General features: G+C 41.0%; 1 protein-coding gene across 1 annotated transcript in view; it reads left to right on the top strand.

Moving 5' to 3' along the window:
* Positions 1-6,068, top strand: part of ACVR2B (activin A receptor type 2B) — a 92,433-nt gene extending 86,365 nt beyond the window's left edge. The window contains exons 9-11 of the mRNA XM_048951478.1: positions 24-162; positions 1,806-1,936; positions 4,205-6,068. Of these exons, the coding sequence (XP_048807435.1) occupies positions 24-162; positions 1,806-1,936; positions 4,205-4,399 (465 nt within the window). The 3' untranslated portion in view covers positions 4,400-6,068. The remainder of the gene's footprint in view (positions 1-23; positions 163-1,805; positions 1,937-4,204) is intronic.
* The last annotated feature ends 8,162 nt before the right edge of the window (positions 6,069-14,230 follow it).

Raw genomic sequence — 14,230 nt, 5'->3', positions numbered from 1 at the left:
TCGAGCTGTTTCTTTCTCTGCAGGTGGGAACAAGGAGGTATATGGCTCCTGAAGTGTTAGAGGGAGCAATCAACTTCCAACGGGACGCTTTCCTGAGAATAGACATGTACGCAATGGGACTGGTATTATGGGAGTTAGTCTCCAGATGTAGAGCAGTTGATGGTAAGAATAAAGATCTCCTCTGCCCCGGGGAATGGCTTTGTTTCAGCACGGTTTGCTGGCCCACAGAATGGCCTGGCTCTGTTCAAAATAAATTAAAAATCAATGCCATGTTTTCATTAGACAGCTAAGTTGTTTTTCATCTGCTTGTTTCTTAATGTAAGCTGTTATTCTCTGTGGTTAAGAATCTTTTGTGATGTTCAAGTCTCAAAGTGCTTCTTTTAATACCATGCTGTTCCCTTTCTCAGGGTTTTTATCCTAAAATGATGCTGCAAAATGGGATTTATTTTCTGTCTGAGTAGCGCATCGATTCTCTGGTGCATCCTTGCCATTTGCAGGACCTTGTTCTTGGTCAGGGAAGCTGCAACTCCTTGTGACAATATGGGTGCTCCACGCTGAATATCAAGCTCATGAATTAATAGTACCTTATCTAGACTGTAAACATGAATGTTAATATTGTAATAGCACTAAAGTCCTTGTTTATAATCAGGATGTGTACCTAGGTATGTGTTTTTTCAAAAAGTTCTTGTGGATCATATAAAATACTGGAGGAGCAGGGATGAAGGGGAGTTAAGCTTAACCTCACAAACTCTTTTAATTCAGAAGTGATACTGTGCAAATTGCATCACTTCACTGTGCAGATCTGTTGCATCGTTATGGTCAGAATTGTGTCTGCTGGCTTCAGTGACAAATAGTCCCTGTCTTGCAGTGAGTGTGATTTCTGAAACAGTGTTGTCAATTCCTTTTGTTAGGATAGGTTGTGAGTGTGACTAACAGCAGGTTTGTCTTGGTGATCACTAGCACAACTTGTTATAGCTTTGATTCCTCTTTGAAGATGAGGAATGGAAGGTCACAAGCATTATTGTGTTGTCTGTTGGAACAAGCATTTCAGTTTGTTTCGCTGATGGGCATCTCGTCAACAGGAACTATGATAAGATATTTTAGTGATTGGCGTTTTTGTTGTTGACTTGTCTGTTTGTTTGCTTGTTTTAAGTACCTAAACATAATTTTCTAGGTGTCCCAGTTCATGACCAGCTAAAGTGGTTGGCTCTTTGATTTTAGTCTGGGAAAGCCCTCTTGAATTATCTTTGCTATTGAAAGAGATCACTCTTTGCTTCTGGGAAACCATAAGTAATGCAACCAAGCATCCTGAGAAAGTTCATCAGTTAAGCTGGGCTATGCTTTTTGAGAGGGCATCTACACATTGCCAAAGGCCAAATGATGTTTAGATGAGCAGAAGTTATTGCTGCAGTCTGGAGTCTGCTCTGATACTTCATAACCGTTCTTTCATTCTCTTGGCCCAGAGCATTTCAGAGCCATAACTGGTAGAACTAAAGCATTCCGAAATCATTTTGCACTTTGGAGCTAGCACCTGGGACAAGTGCATCTGGCTCTACCTGGTAAGAGCTGACTTAAATCTAAGAACAAGCCAGGTCAAAAAAGGGATTGCAAGTGCTGTGTACGCTTGACCTTGCTACTCAGTGCCTAAAGTGAAATTATGCTCATGCTGAAACCTTTCTCTAGGTTGTTTTGCTGCGATGGGTTGAGGAGCCATGTCTTGTGCATGGGGAGGATGCAGCTCTGCAGAGGCTGTGGCTCCACACAGGCCATTTCTGTACTAACCCAATTCTCCACATGCACTGTAGGTCCAGTGGATGAATACATGCTGCCTTTTGAAGAAGAAATAGGTCAGCACCCATCCCTCGAGGACCTGCAAGAAGTGGTCGTTCACAAGAAGATGCGCCCCATCTTCAAGGATCATTGGCTGAAACACCCTGTATGTCCCCCTTGGTCGATGGGCAAATGTTTTTTCCTGCATGATGGGAATGAGTGATGTGGTTATGTGTTAGCTTCAAAGGGAAAAAATGCAGGAAAATGGTGTTCTGGGAATCTGGTAGCCTCGAGGCACAAACTAAACTGCAGGTGACCTTCATGTCCTCACCACTGCCCGGTACTGTCCTAGCACAACCTTTGGCAGAGAACGCTTCCCCTTTCCCTTTGTTCCTTTTTGTGTTTAGAGGATAAACCAGCTGATTAAAATCAGCAAATGAACATGGAACGTATCGTGGAGTGTTTGTTTAGCAGGACTCATTTAATATGGTGAAATAATGGAAGGGAAAGTTCCCATTCATTGAGAAAGAGAGAATGGTGCATACCAGCAGAGACGTATTCCTCGCAAGCTAGATAGCATGCAAGACTTGAAGCATTTTTACAGGAAAAATTAATTAGATGTGAAGGCAAACAGACAATGAAATAAAGTGCAGTGTGGGTTTCCCAGAGGTAGATCATTTCAGATGAGCGTTTTTAATAAGCGCGCTGATGTTTTCAGACTGGGAAAGGAGGGAGCAGGTTATGAAATCTCACAGGGCTTCAGTAAGAAGCTAAATGCCTCCATTTGGACCAAACTGCTGCTGTTTTGGCTGGGCTCAGGTGTACTAATGCATTGCCTGGGAGTCAGGGAGAGCTGCTGAGTGTTAAGTAAAGACAAGTGTGGTGGTTTCTGGGTGAGTGTGATTCAAACAGAGCTGTACTCTTCCAGCAACATTCATTGAATCATAGAATCACAGAATGGTTTGGGCTGGAAGGGACCTTTAAGATCATCCAGTTCCAACCCTCTGCTATAAGCAGGGACACCTCCCTCTAGACCAGGTTGCTCACAGCCCCATCCAGCTTGGCCTTGAGTGCTTCCAGAGGGGGGATGTCCAGAGTCTCACTGGGCAACCAGTTCAGTGTCTCACCACCCTTACAGCAAAGAATTTCTTCCTAACATGTACTCTAAGTGTTGTATTCAGTTATTTTGACGATTGTACAGAAGCGATTGCAAACAAAGCTATCATTTCGTAGTAACTGATACAGTGCTGCCAGCACTGGTGGTTTTATCATGGGAATTGTAGCACTTCATATCTTGTCTTCTGGAGCTTTAAATGCTCAATTTCATGATGTAGTTTGATGTGGGAAAAAAAGTACTTTCAGGTCTATGAAAAAAGGCAGATGTGAGCAAAGCCCTCAGTCCTAGAAACTGAAAGTTCAAAAAAACCTGATAACACACGTGTTGAGAGAGCTTATAGAATCATAGAATCATAGAATCATAGAATCACTAAGGTTGGAAAAGACCTAAAAGATCACCCAGTCCAACCGTTCACCTATTCCCAATAGCTCCTACTAAACCATGTCCCTCAACGCAACATCCAGTCTTTCCTTGAACACCCCCAGGGTCGGTGATTCCACCACCTCCCTGGGCAGTCCATTCCAGTGCCTGACCACCCTTTCTGAAAAGTAATACTTCCTCATGTCCAGCCTGAATCTCCCCTGGCATAGCTTGAAACCATTCCCCCTGGTCCTATCACTAATGACACGAGAGAAGAGGCCGACCCCCAGCTCACTACAACCTCCCTTCAGGAAGTTACAGAGAGCAATAAGGTCTCCCCTGAGCCTCCTCTTCTCCAGGATGAACATTCCCAGCTCCTTCAGCCTCTCCTCATATGGCCTGTGTTCCAGACCCCTCACCAGCTTCGTTGCCCTTCTTTGAACACGTTCCAGGGCCTCAATATCTTTCTTGCAGTGAGGGGCCCAAAACTGGACACAGTACTCGAGGTGCGGCCCTCACGAGTGCTGAATATAGGGGAACAATCACCTCTCTGCTCCTGCTTGCAACACTGTTTCTGATGCAAGCCAGGATGCCATTGGCCTTCTTGGCCACCTGGGCACACTGTCGGCTCATGTTCAGCCGAGCATCAATCAATACCCCCAGGTCCATTTCCTCTACGCAGTCCTCCAGCCACACCGCCCCAAGCCTGTAGCGTCGCCTGGGGTTGTTGTGGCCGAAGTGCAGGACCCGGCATTTGGCCTTGTTGAAACTCATCCCATTTGTAAAACAAAGCTTTGTAAAACGAATCTCATGACAGAATCACAGAATCATTTGAGTTGGATCTTTAAGGTCCGTCCGGTCCCAACTCGCCCGCCACCAACAGGGAGACCCGCAGCTCCGTGCTCAGAGCGCTGTGTGGGGAGACGAGGCGTTTATCTTTCCTTTCTCTCTCCTCAGGGCTTGGCGCAGCTCTGCGTGACCATCGAAGAGTGCTGGGACCACGACGCAGAGGCTCGGCTCTCGGCAGGCTGCGTCGAGGAGCGCATTGCTCAGATCCGCAAATCCGTCAACGGCACTACCTCGGACTGCCTCGTCTCCATCGTGACGTCCGTCACCAACGTGGACTTGCCGCCCAAAGAGTCCAGTATCTAAGTCCTGGTTTCGCTTTTGTCTTTCCAGACTCAGTGGATTTGAAAAAAGTTTAAAAAAAAAAAAAAGAAAAAAAAAGAAAAGAAAACACACGAAGAAAGAAAAAAAAAAAAATACCATAAAAATCCAACAAACACGTGAATGCAGCTGCTATTTTATCTTGACTTTTTATTATTATTGTTATTATTATTATTATTATTTTTTTTGGATTGGATCAATTTTACCAGCACATTGCTCTACTGTATTAACAAATGGACATTTCAGCAAGCATTCAGGTGCCGACTAATGAATGCAGAAAAGGTGCAGGTACCTCAGAACCTCAACAAACTCACTTCAGTTGTTTTGTTGTTGTTGTTGTTGTTGTTTTTTAAATTGAGTTTTCTGGGTTTCTCTTTATCAGTCTGTCTTCTGAGCAGAACATCTGTGACATAAAGGAAAACCACCTATCATCTTAGAAAACGCAATGCTGCAAACTTTGGAGGAAACTTAAGACTGTTACATAAGATTACACCTTCCTCAAAAGGATTTTTTCCCCATTTTGTTTCGTTCCTGGGTTCTGTTCCGTGTTGGGTTATTTTATTTGGAAGTGAGCTTCAAAAAAAAAACAAAAACAAAAAAAAAAAAAAACAAACACAGCAGATGTGTCTTTTACGGATCTAACGGGTGTCATTGTAACATGGAAAAAAGTAACTGGGCGCAGAATGTTAATTCTTGGTGGTAGAATTGAAGGGGGGAGCATAGAATGGGGGTGGGGAGAGCGACGTTGGACTTGGCAGCATTTGGGGAAACATCATTTGCTATGGAGCTACTTCTCAGGTAACCATTAGAGGAGGGGAAGGACATTTCTGGGCAGAGTATTAACAGCTGCAGTGTGTGGAGAAAGCAGAATTAAAGGGCCAGTGGTTTCAAGCAAGGCACTGGTTAGTTCTTCCTCCAGTATCTGGCTCTTGGGTGGTAAGAGAACAAAGCAGAACTGTAATTACCTTCTATTTTTCAAATCTGGATAGTAACAGGAAGAATGCTTTTTAAGAAGTGTAATTGGAAGAGGTGGGAAAATGTGTTCTTAGAAGAAAATACTGGAAGATAAGAAGATGTTTGCATCTCTCTTAAAGTGTGAGTCAGTGCAAGAAATGTTGCCCTCGGGTTTGATTATCTGCCAGCCCAACCACTGGCACAGATGGTGGAGGGCGGAGAAGTGTGAACGCTGGCTCTGTAATTTTTCTTTGTTCTTTAATTTGGGGTTGTAGGGAGGTGGAAATTACCTGAACCAGTGGCAGATGGCTCCTGTAGCACCCGAGAAGCCCATGAGCTGTACAGTTATAGACTGCAGAGGTAGCTGAGCAGCAGCAGTGATCCTCAGCATCCCTCAGCCTGGTTTCTTTGACGCTGCTTTCTCCGTACTCTGCGACTAAACTCTTTTCGTCTTAAAGTGGTGCATATTCTGAAATACCATTACTCTTATTATGCCATAAACTTGCTCTAGTCAGTGAATGTTCCTAATGCTGCTGATTCAACATTGAGATATTTTTTTAATTTGCAAAAACATGCAATGTTTAAAAAAAGGAAAAAGAAAAAAAAAATAATAATAAGAACACAAAACACACACATACACACGTTACGTGGCTTCCGAGGCTTAAACTGAAAAAAAAAAAAGAATTAAAAACTTCATGACCACAGACCACCTCAAACCAGAAATACCTCAGAATTTTCTACTTGTATGAGTTTTATTATATATTTTGTTAGTTGTGTTGTCTTGTAGTAAGTATATTTTAATGTAAGTTGGCTTTTATGACAAGGGAGTTTTAAAAAAAGAAAAAAAAGAAAAAAAGTTCCAAAATCTTTTAGGAAGTGCTACCGTTGTTTTTATTTTGTTGTCGTCGTTGTTGTTTGTTTTATAAAGCACCATTGTAAATAACTATACAGTTGTAGAATAACTGCCTATATAAGGTACCTGGGCATTATTCACACTTATTTGTGAAGGCTGTTTCCATTCTGTGTTTTGTTTTTATTCTTGTCTGTTTTAGCGAAAGGACAGTACATCTTTTTCTTTTTTCTTTTTTTAGTGTTATTTTGTTTTATTTTTTGATCTTTGAATCTAACATGAATTCTATGTCTTGCTAGACTGACAAAGTTATATCCATTGGATGGCCAGAACTTTCAGATTTCTCCTTCTATTAAGCCAAAATGCAGTCCTGAGCTAATCATCCTTTGAGAAGGAAAAAAGCAAACAGAAAAATCAAAAGTCTGTACATGAATTGGACTTCTTGTCGCTGCCAAGCTGTCAGCGTGGACCCTTGCACAAATGGAATTTATTAAGCAAACAAAAATCACTAATTGGAGAAAATGTGGAGACAATATAGAGTAAATTGAAATATATCTCTTAAAAAATATATATATAGCTTTAAAACCTAGAGATCACAAATGAGGACGCGGTCCTTTCTCTCGAAGAGACATTAAGATAGTTGCCTTAATTTGTCTATCTGAATAAAGTCTTAACCTATTCTTTCAAGTTATTGAATGTATATTGCATATTAGTGTGTACACACATGTAACTGTATTTCTGTGTGTAGGTTTGGAAGTTTCTGTTTCTTAATGTGATTCTGTTCAGAACACGGTGACAAAAGCAGACAGGATGGTACCGGTTGGGCTCAGATGATGGTGCTGGAGGGGCTGATGTCTTCGAGCTGATGCTGCAGCCTTGCCCATGCTGAACATGAAGTGTGTAGGGAGCTCTTCTGGTGTCGTGACATAAGTCCCCCACTTCATGTTAAGCACGGTCATAAACGTTTGCAAGGATCAGCATTTTTCACATTCTAATACATTTCTGCACTGAGATTTATATAAAAATGTGACTATGTTTTAGAAGTGAAGTGATGTAAGGGTGGGGTGGAGGCTAGAACGGAATTAATGCTGAGCGAATGCTTGTTTCGAGGTGGGCATGCTCTGTGTTCCCCAGGAATGGGAGCTGGCTCACATTGCTGCAGAAAGAAAAAAGCTGTACTGTCTTTTAACTATCAGTATCTGTTTGCTGTTCTGGATGTTTTTTTTCCTTCGGCATTCTGTATAATGGCTAAAACAGGCTTATTACAGCAGTTGCTTTTTTATCGTGATTTCTTTAAGAAGCTTTAAAGTATTTATTGAAAGTGCCATATGATTTTAATAGCCTATTAGACAGTCTCATAAACCTCTTTTGAGAAAGCATACACAGAAAGTCTCGCGTGTAGCGTATCTGATTGTGGGAAGCTGTGCCAACGTACAAAGCTTGACCGAATGTTGATTGTAAGTGTTCCCAACTTCCCTGGTCTACTGCTTCCTTATAGATCATCTTGTCAACAGGATTCAGCAACTGACTTTTAAGAGAATTTCCAAAACGCACGTGTGCTCAGATAGAAATTTTAAATGCTTGTTGAGTTTTGTGTCTTGCTGCCACAGCAGAGAGGGGTATTCTGAATTTTTGCCTATGTACCAAATCCTGTCAGTTTATCTGAAGTGGTCCTTTCAGTTGGTATTTATTTTATTAATGAAGGACAGCTCTGATGAACTTACTGGTCTTTCAGTACTTGAGCTGTCAAGCAAGTAGTTTCCTCACTGCTAACGTAGCATTTGAACTCACAATGACAATACGATCTTGGTTTTGTTCGGTATCACGGAGGCTTTTTCCTAGCCAGCATTGGGCACATCCATTGGTGTAGCTGTAATAAGCAGTCGTGACTCTTTCCCCTTTAACACTCCCATGAACGTGATGGGTACAACGTATGTTATAAATTTCACTCCCTCTTCAGATTTTATTGATTTTATAATCAATGTACGATTTTGTTGTTGACCTTCTTCTCTCGTGTAGCGGTTTAGGTAAATATTAACCTTGAATATTGCAGGCAGTTCTGTCAATGTTAAAAATTTTCCATGACTTCAGGAGCCAGCATTCCCTTCTCTCTGGTCTAATCATAGAATCATAGACTATAGAATCATATCTATATAATAGAGGAAATCTAATGACCCTTAAGAACTTATTGCGCTGGCTGTGTTGGTTTCCCGGGTGAAGGAAGCTCACATTTTGAGGTTGGAAATAGCTAAAATTGCATTCTTGAGATGACAGAGCTGTGACTTGCTAATACGGTTGCATTAGTACAGCAAGGTTCATATTGAAATTTATGTGCATGAGAGAAGGCTACAAACCAGTCTAACCATCAGTGCAATGACATCTGCCTTACTCTTCTGTTGAAGGATTTTAGCTAGTCCTGATCATGGAGTTTTCTCTAGTGAAGACAAAAAGAAAAACACTTTTTATTTTGCCTCATTCTTTTGCTGAAATTCTCATACAGCATAAGCTATGTTAGGTCAAGTTACACCTATGGCAATGCCAAGGTCTTTGTGTTTACGTTTGTTTCAAAAAAAAAAAGGGATGTGAGTATCCCCCAGTAACTCCGTTGCATTACTTTGGTCCTTGTGATTCACTGCTGTTTCTGTTGAAGTTATTCATTTCAGCAGGAGCAGCACTGGGACCGCTCAGCAGTGTTGCTGGTGGGTACTTCCAGGTTGGCTGGATAGGCCTTTCCCATCAGGAACACTGATCTCCCTTAATATCACCCCATAGAAACTGGAGAGCTCAAATTCTGTTCCTCCTGGGCTGCTTTCTGGGCAGGCTGTCAGGATTTTCCTGTTTTGCAAGTGAAAGATGTGGTTTCACTTAGTATGGAAGAAACTCCTATTGCAGAGGAAGGAGCTGGTTGATAGCATTGTGACAGTGCTGTTGTTGCAGTCCTCTACAAGCCACGCTCCCCTTGAGAAGTATCTAAGCAGGAAGTGTCCCACAAACTATTATCACTTTTACATTCAGAATATTGTTTGGTAACATTGTAAATAAAATAGACTATATAATAGAGGAAAATAAGGACATTTTGACTTTTTTACTTTTGGAAATATATATATATATATTTTAGTTACATATACAAACAAAAAATTCTACATTGTGTGAGAATTCTTTTATACCACAAATTATTTTTGTAACGTCTAATATGTTTCTGCAGGGAAAAGGGAGAATGGCATGTGTACGCACAGCGAATAAATATATATATATAAAATGTTTAAATTAAATGTGCACTACATCAAAGTCTAGAGGATAGAACAAGTTTAGTGTGAGGAGCAAGTCTGGATGTACTTGGACACGCTTTGAGGGCGGCACTGACTGTTTAACAGGTTATCTTGCATGTCGCATCCCTTCTGCTAGAGATGCTTGTTGCTTTTCTATGACCATCTTCAGTTTAACCAGGAAGAGTGTTTTCATGCATTCGTGCACGTATCCGTGTGTGAGCAGTGTGTCTTGACATATGCTGTGATGCTGCAGTGAGTTGTGAAGGCAGGGTGTTAGGAATTTGTGGAGACCAAATAGGCAGATCTCACTCACTGCCGTATCCGTTTATAGCAGCTGCGTCTGCTGCCTTGACAATATGATCTGTAAGGAACTGTTGCCAGCAAAGTCTTGATAAAAGCATTTCCTAGAAGTTCCTTCTCTCTGAAGTGACACAAATAATCAGACTTCACCAGGACACTCAGATGTGTTTCCAATGGCAGATTTCACTGTTTGGGTTGGCAGCACTGAAAAAAGAAAAAGAGCACTGTCATGTCCGGAGTCCTACTTAGAGAAAGAGCATTCCTAATTTGTGTAGCCAAACTAAGGTATACTAAAAATATTAAAGAAAAATGCTGCAAATGTTTTCACGTGAGCTGACTTTTCCTGTTGGACCTAAAAATCACTCCAGTCTTTAGCTTTCCTAGTCTTGACAATACGGTGTCAGCAGGGTAAGAGTTACCGAAGAAAACTCAAAGCCAAGCAATGCACTGTGCTGCTTGGAAGCTTTTTTTGACAGTGTGCCTTCTGAAATTGGTGCTGAATGATTGAGAGCAGGCTCCTGCCATTGCTGAATCCTACTTCTGTGTTCTTGGTGAAGTCCTGGCCCTGTGGAAGCTTCCATCTAATTCAGTGGGACCATGAGTGTGTTTGTGTTCCTGGTCATTACCCTCATTCACTCACTCACTCACATGGGACTTCTTTTCTAATATAGTAGTTTTAGGATGAAGCTCTGTTCCCTGACTGAAGTAATAACCTCTGGGTAATCCTTTTTGTCGGGACACATCCACAGAAAGAGATCATGCTTGTGTTACGTCCATCCAGCTGTTCTGAAATGTAATGCTATTCTGTTGTGCCTTTATTTTTCCATGTAAAAGCAACTGCTGTAAGGTGTTTTCTTTTTTCTCCTTTAACTAGTTTTTATGTTTCTTTTTCTGTCTAACAAACAAACAAACAAACCAACCAACCAGTTTTCATTGCCCAGCTGTTATTTCTGGATGCAGTCTGTGATCCAGGTATTTCAAGAACCAATTACCTCAAACCTCATGTTAAACAGTGTTGCTATCTGGATTCTCCTTGATACTACAATATTGTAACATAACAAACAGGAACCTTGCTATGTATGGGTGTTTATATATATGTATCATATACATATATGCGTGTATGTGTTAGATATATATAAATGGAAAGTGATCCCCAAGGACTGAAGGAAAAAAGCAAAGCTTTTGTTTTCCAACATTGAAACCAAAAGGGAGCTTCTCTGAAGCTCTATAATGGCATTGTGCTGGATATGTATTGAAAAAGTGTTTTCTGGAAAGTGCTTCCTTTGTCAGCCTTTTTATTTCAGTATTTTAATGGGGCAGACGATGTGATTGGCCAGTTTTGAAGCAGAGGCTTCTTAATCTTTCCAATTGTTAAAAACCAATCAAACTCGGTATATAATATTCCAGTAAGGTTAGTATTGCAAAACCTGAGTATATTCTGGGAAGACTTTATTAGCTTTTGTTTTGGTGAAAGGGAGGGAACTGGCCAAACTTTACTCAACATTTCCAACGTTCTGAGGAACTGAAGTGTAACCAGAACCATCCTGGTCATTTAAAATCCTAATTCAGTAGTCACCGGCATTTCTGGATTGGCCCCCTCATTAAAAAATAAATACCAAATAAAAACCAGCAGCCGTGAGCAGGAGGAAGTTGGAGGAGTTGTAGCTTCTGAATGTGTGCTAAGCATCAGCACAATCTATTGGATAGCAGGAAACACGCTGGCAAGACCTGGGACCTATCTTTTTCCATCTTTTTACTTCTCCCAGTAACCTCATAAAAGCAGGCCTTCAACAGCAATGACTTGCTTAGACGAAACCTTCTAAAGCTTTTACAGCTGCTGGTGGTTTATGATTACCTTTGGAAAATTATGTACAAAAATATTAAGATCTCCCAGAAGAAGACCTTTTGCAATGCTGTTGGCCTTCCAGTGGAATAATACTGTGATGCAAAAGTTGATCTGTTAGTGATCAGAGTTGAAGGAGGTGGTTACTGCAAACTAAGTAACATTCTTGACCTCTATTCTATGCCATAAGTCCGCACAATGCCATTGTCAATCTACTCAAACTATCTGCTTATGAATTCTGCATGATCCTCATGATAGAGTTGAAAGCCTGATCTTTCACCTGTTAATATTTTCACATTTGTCCTTAAGTTTGACAAATTATATACTGTAAAGCTGACCTGAGTACAGTTTGATGTCAATTCTTGTGGAAAGAGCTTTCTGCATGTAACATTAGACACATACAGTTAAACAACACAGCATAGTACAAAACTCACCAGATAATGTTTTGGCACCAGCAGAAAGAAATCTCACCCTGACCATTTGTCATTTTAAACCATCTTATTGTAAGTTTTACCAGCTACTTCTAAATTTGTGCTTTATTTAAAGAAATAAAATAAAAATCCTAAGACTTGTCTAGCGTAGTGAAATATGTGTATATCAGTTTTAGGATAAATAGCTAAGTCTTATTACGCTGTGTTACTTAACTTGTATATATAGAGTATACATAAGAGTTTGCAGTAACCTGTTTCTCCAGGATTTCCAGTTTGAATGGGTTTAAACTCAAACTATGAGATTACGTCAATGATTTAGAAGATTGCAGAATAAACTGAGTGTAAAATACAGGAAGCTCTATCAGATGGTGAAATAATTTTTAAAGAGTCTTTTGGTCCTTGGCTCAAATTCAATAAGTACTGTTTGTATACCAAGATATGTGAAATGTAAATGTTGTAGGTTATATTTCACTCTTGTAGCTATGAAAACGTAGAACAGAGATAGCTTGTACTACTGAGTTAACAAAAGTTATACTAAAGTATCCTGTTAAAAAAGTATACAGAGAGGTAAGCTCATTGCTGTAACCCCTTTTGGACTGAAGTGTGCTGATTTTTATACGTATATTATATATATATATATATTCTGCAAAATAATATGTGTGTGTGTGTATATACATATAATGTACGTATAAAATGGCCTAATGCAGACATCCATTGTATTGCAGTTATGAAGTGAAGACATTTCGGAAAGAACATTGTATCATAGTTCATGAATTTGCAGTGGATCTTTGTTCCTTTTTACTGTGGTATTTTAGAAATGAGTCTCAAGTTTGAAATTAGATCTGCCAAGTTGGAGTTTCGCTGCTTCAGCTTTGCACTGGGCGTCCGAATAAACCAGTATGAATGTAGTATTTGCCCTGTGTGAAGCAGCTACACCCCAACAGATAGGAGGAAAAAAAAAAGAAAAGAAAAAAAAAAAAAAAAAAAAAAGGAAAAAAAAAAAAACTAGAAAGAACTATTTCAAGTTTATCTTTTTGTATATGAAAATAAACAATAAATTACAAACAATTGCTTCTGTTGTCACTGCGACGTTAAAGAATCATTGCTGTTTGGTAATAGCATTGACGTCAAGCTGAAGTATTTCCTTCTTATAGAAGGACTTCTCGATGTTTCAGTGGTGTCTGCTGCTAAATCACTGTAGAGGTCTCAGCCTCTCCTCGTGGTTTGCAAACCGCTCTGAAGGGCAGAAGGAATTAGCTCAGATAGCTGCTGCCTCTTGTAGCACTGTGTAAACAGTGCTTGCCATACCCAGGGAAGAGCAGTTCAAGCTGTATTGTCTGCATGCTAAGCTGTACTTTAAGCCCGTTCAACTACAGCTGGCAGTGATGGGAGTTAAGCTCAATGCCAGGACTTTGAATTCTAGTGTCTTCTGCCAGTTCTCAGCTAAGGGAGCTGGGACTGGAGCAGAGCTTCCACTCACCACCTCTAGGTATCCAAGAAGTTTCAGTTAGACAGAGGTGTCTAGATTTCGAAAAATATTGCAAGAAGTAATTCCAATTGAAGCCCAGCTGGCCTTCCCCCAGCACAAGATAGACACGGAGCTGTTTTATGGGTTCAGAGGAGGCCACAAGGATGCTCAGTGGCTGGAACACCTCTGCTATGAAGGAAGTTTGGGGAAGCTGGGCTTGTTCAACATGGAGAAGGCAAAGCCTCATTGCGGCTTTCCAGTATATGAAGGGTGCTGATGAGCAGGAGGGGAAGTAACTTTTTACACAGTCTGATTGGGACAGAACAAGGGGGAATGGCATTAAACAAAAAGAGAGGGAAATTAGGCAAGATATCAGGAGGAAATGCTTTGCTCGGGGCAGTGAGGCGCTGCTGCCCAGACACTGGCGGTGCTCGGGGCCAGGCAGCCTGAGCTGGTGGCAGGCAGCAGGGGCTGGAACTGGGTGGGTTTCAAGATCCCTTCCAACCAAACCATTCTATGATCCTTCAGGCAAGTGATGGTGGGAGTCCCAGCCATCATATATCGGCGGTTTCCATTGCTAAACTGGTCAGGTTTTTTCTGGGGAGGGATAGGGTGCTCATAGAAGAGGAAAACCTAGCACTAATCTGTTTAATTTCCTGCTGCGTTGTTCCTCCGCGTTATTTGCAGCTCTCGAGGAACTC

The sequence above is a fragment of the Lagopus muta genome, chromosome 7, assembly GCF_023343835.1.
Source record: "Lagopus muta isolate bLagMut1 chromosome 7, bLagMut1 primary, whole genome shotgun sequence".
NCBI classification, from domain to species: domain Eukaryota; kingdom Metazoa; phylum Chordata; class Aves; order Galliformes; family Phasianidae; genus Lagopus; species Lagopus muta.
Note: the sequence above shows the minus strand (reverse complement) of the source record. Positions and strands in the feature narration are given on the sequence as shown.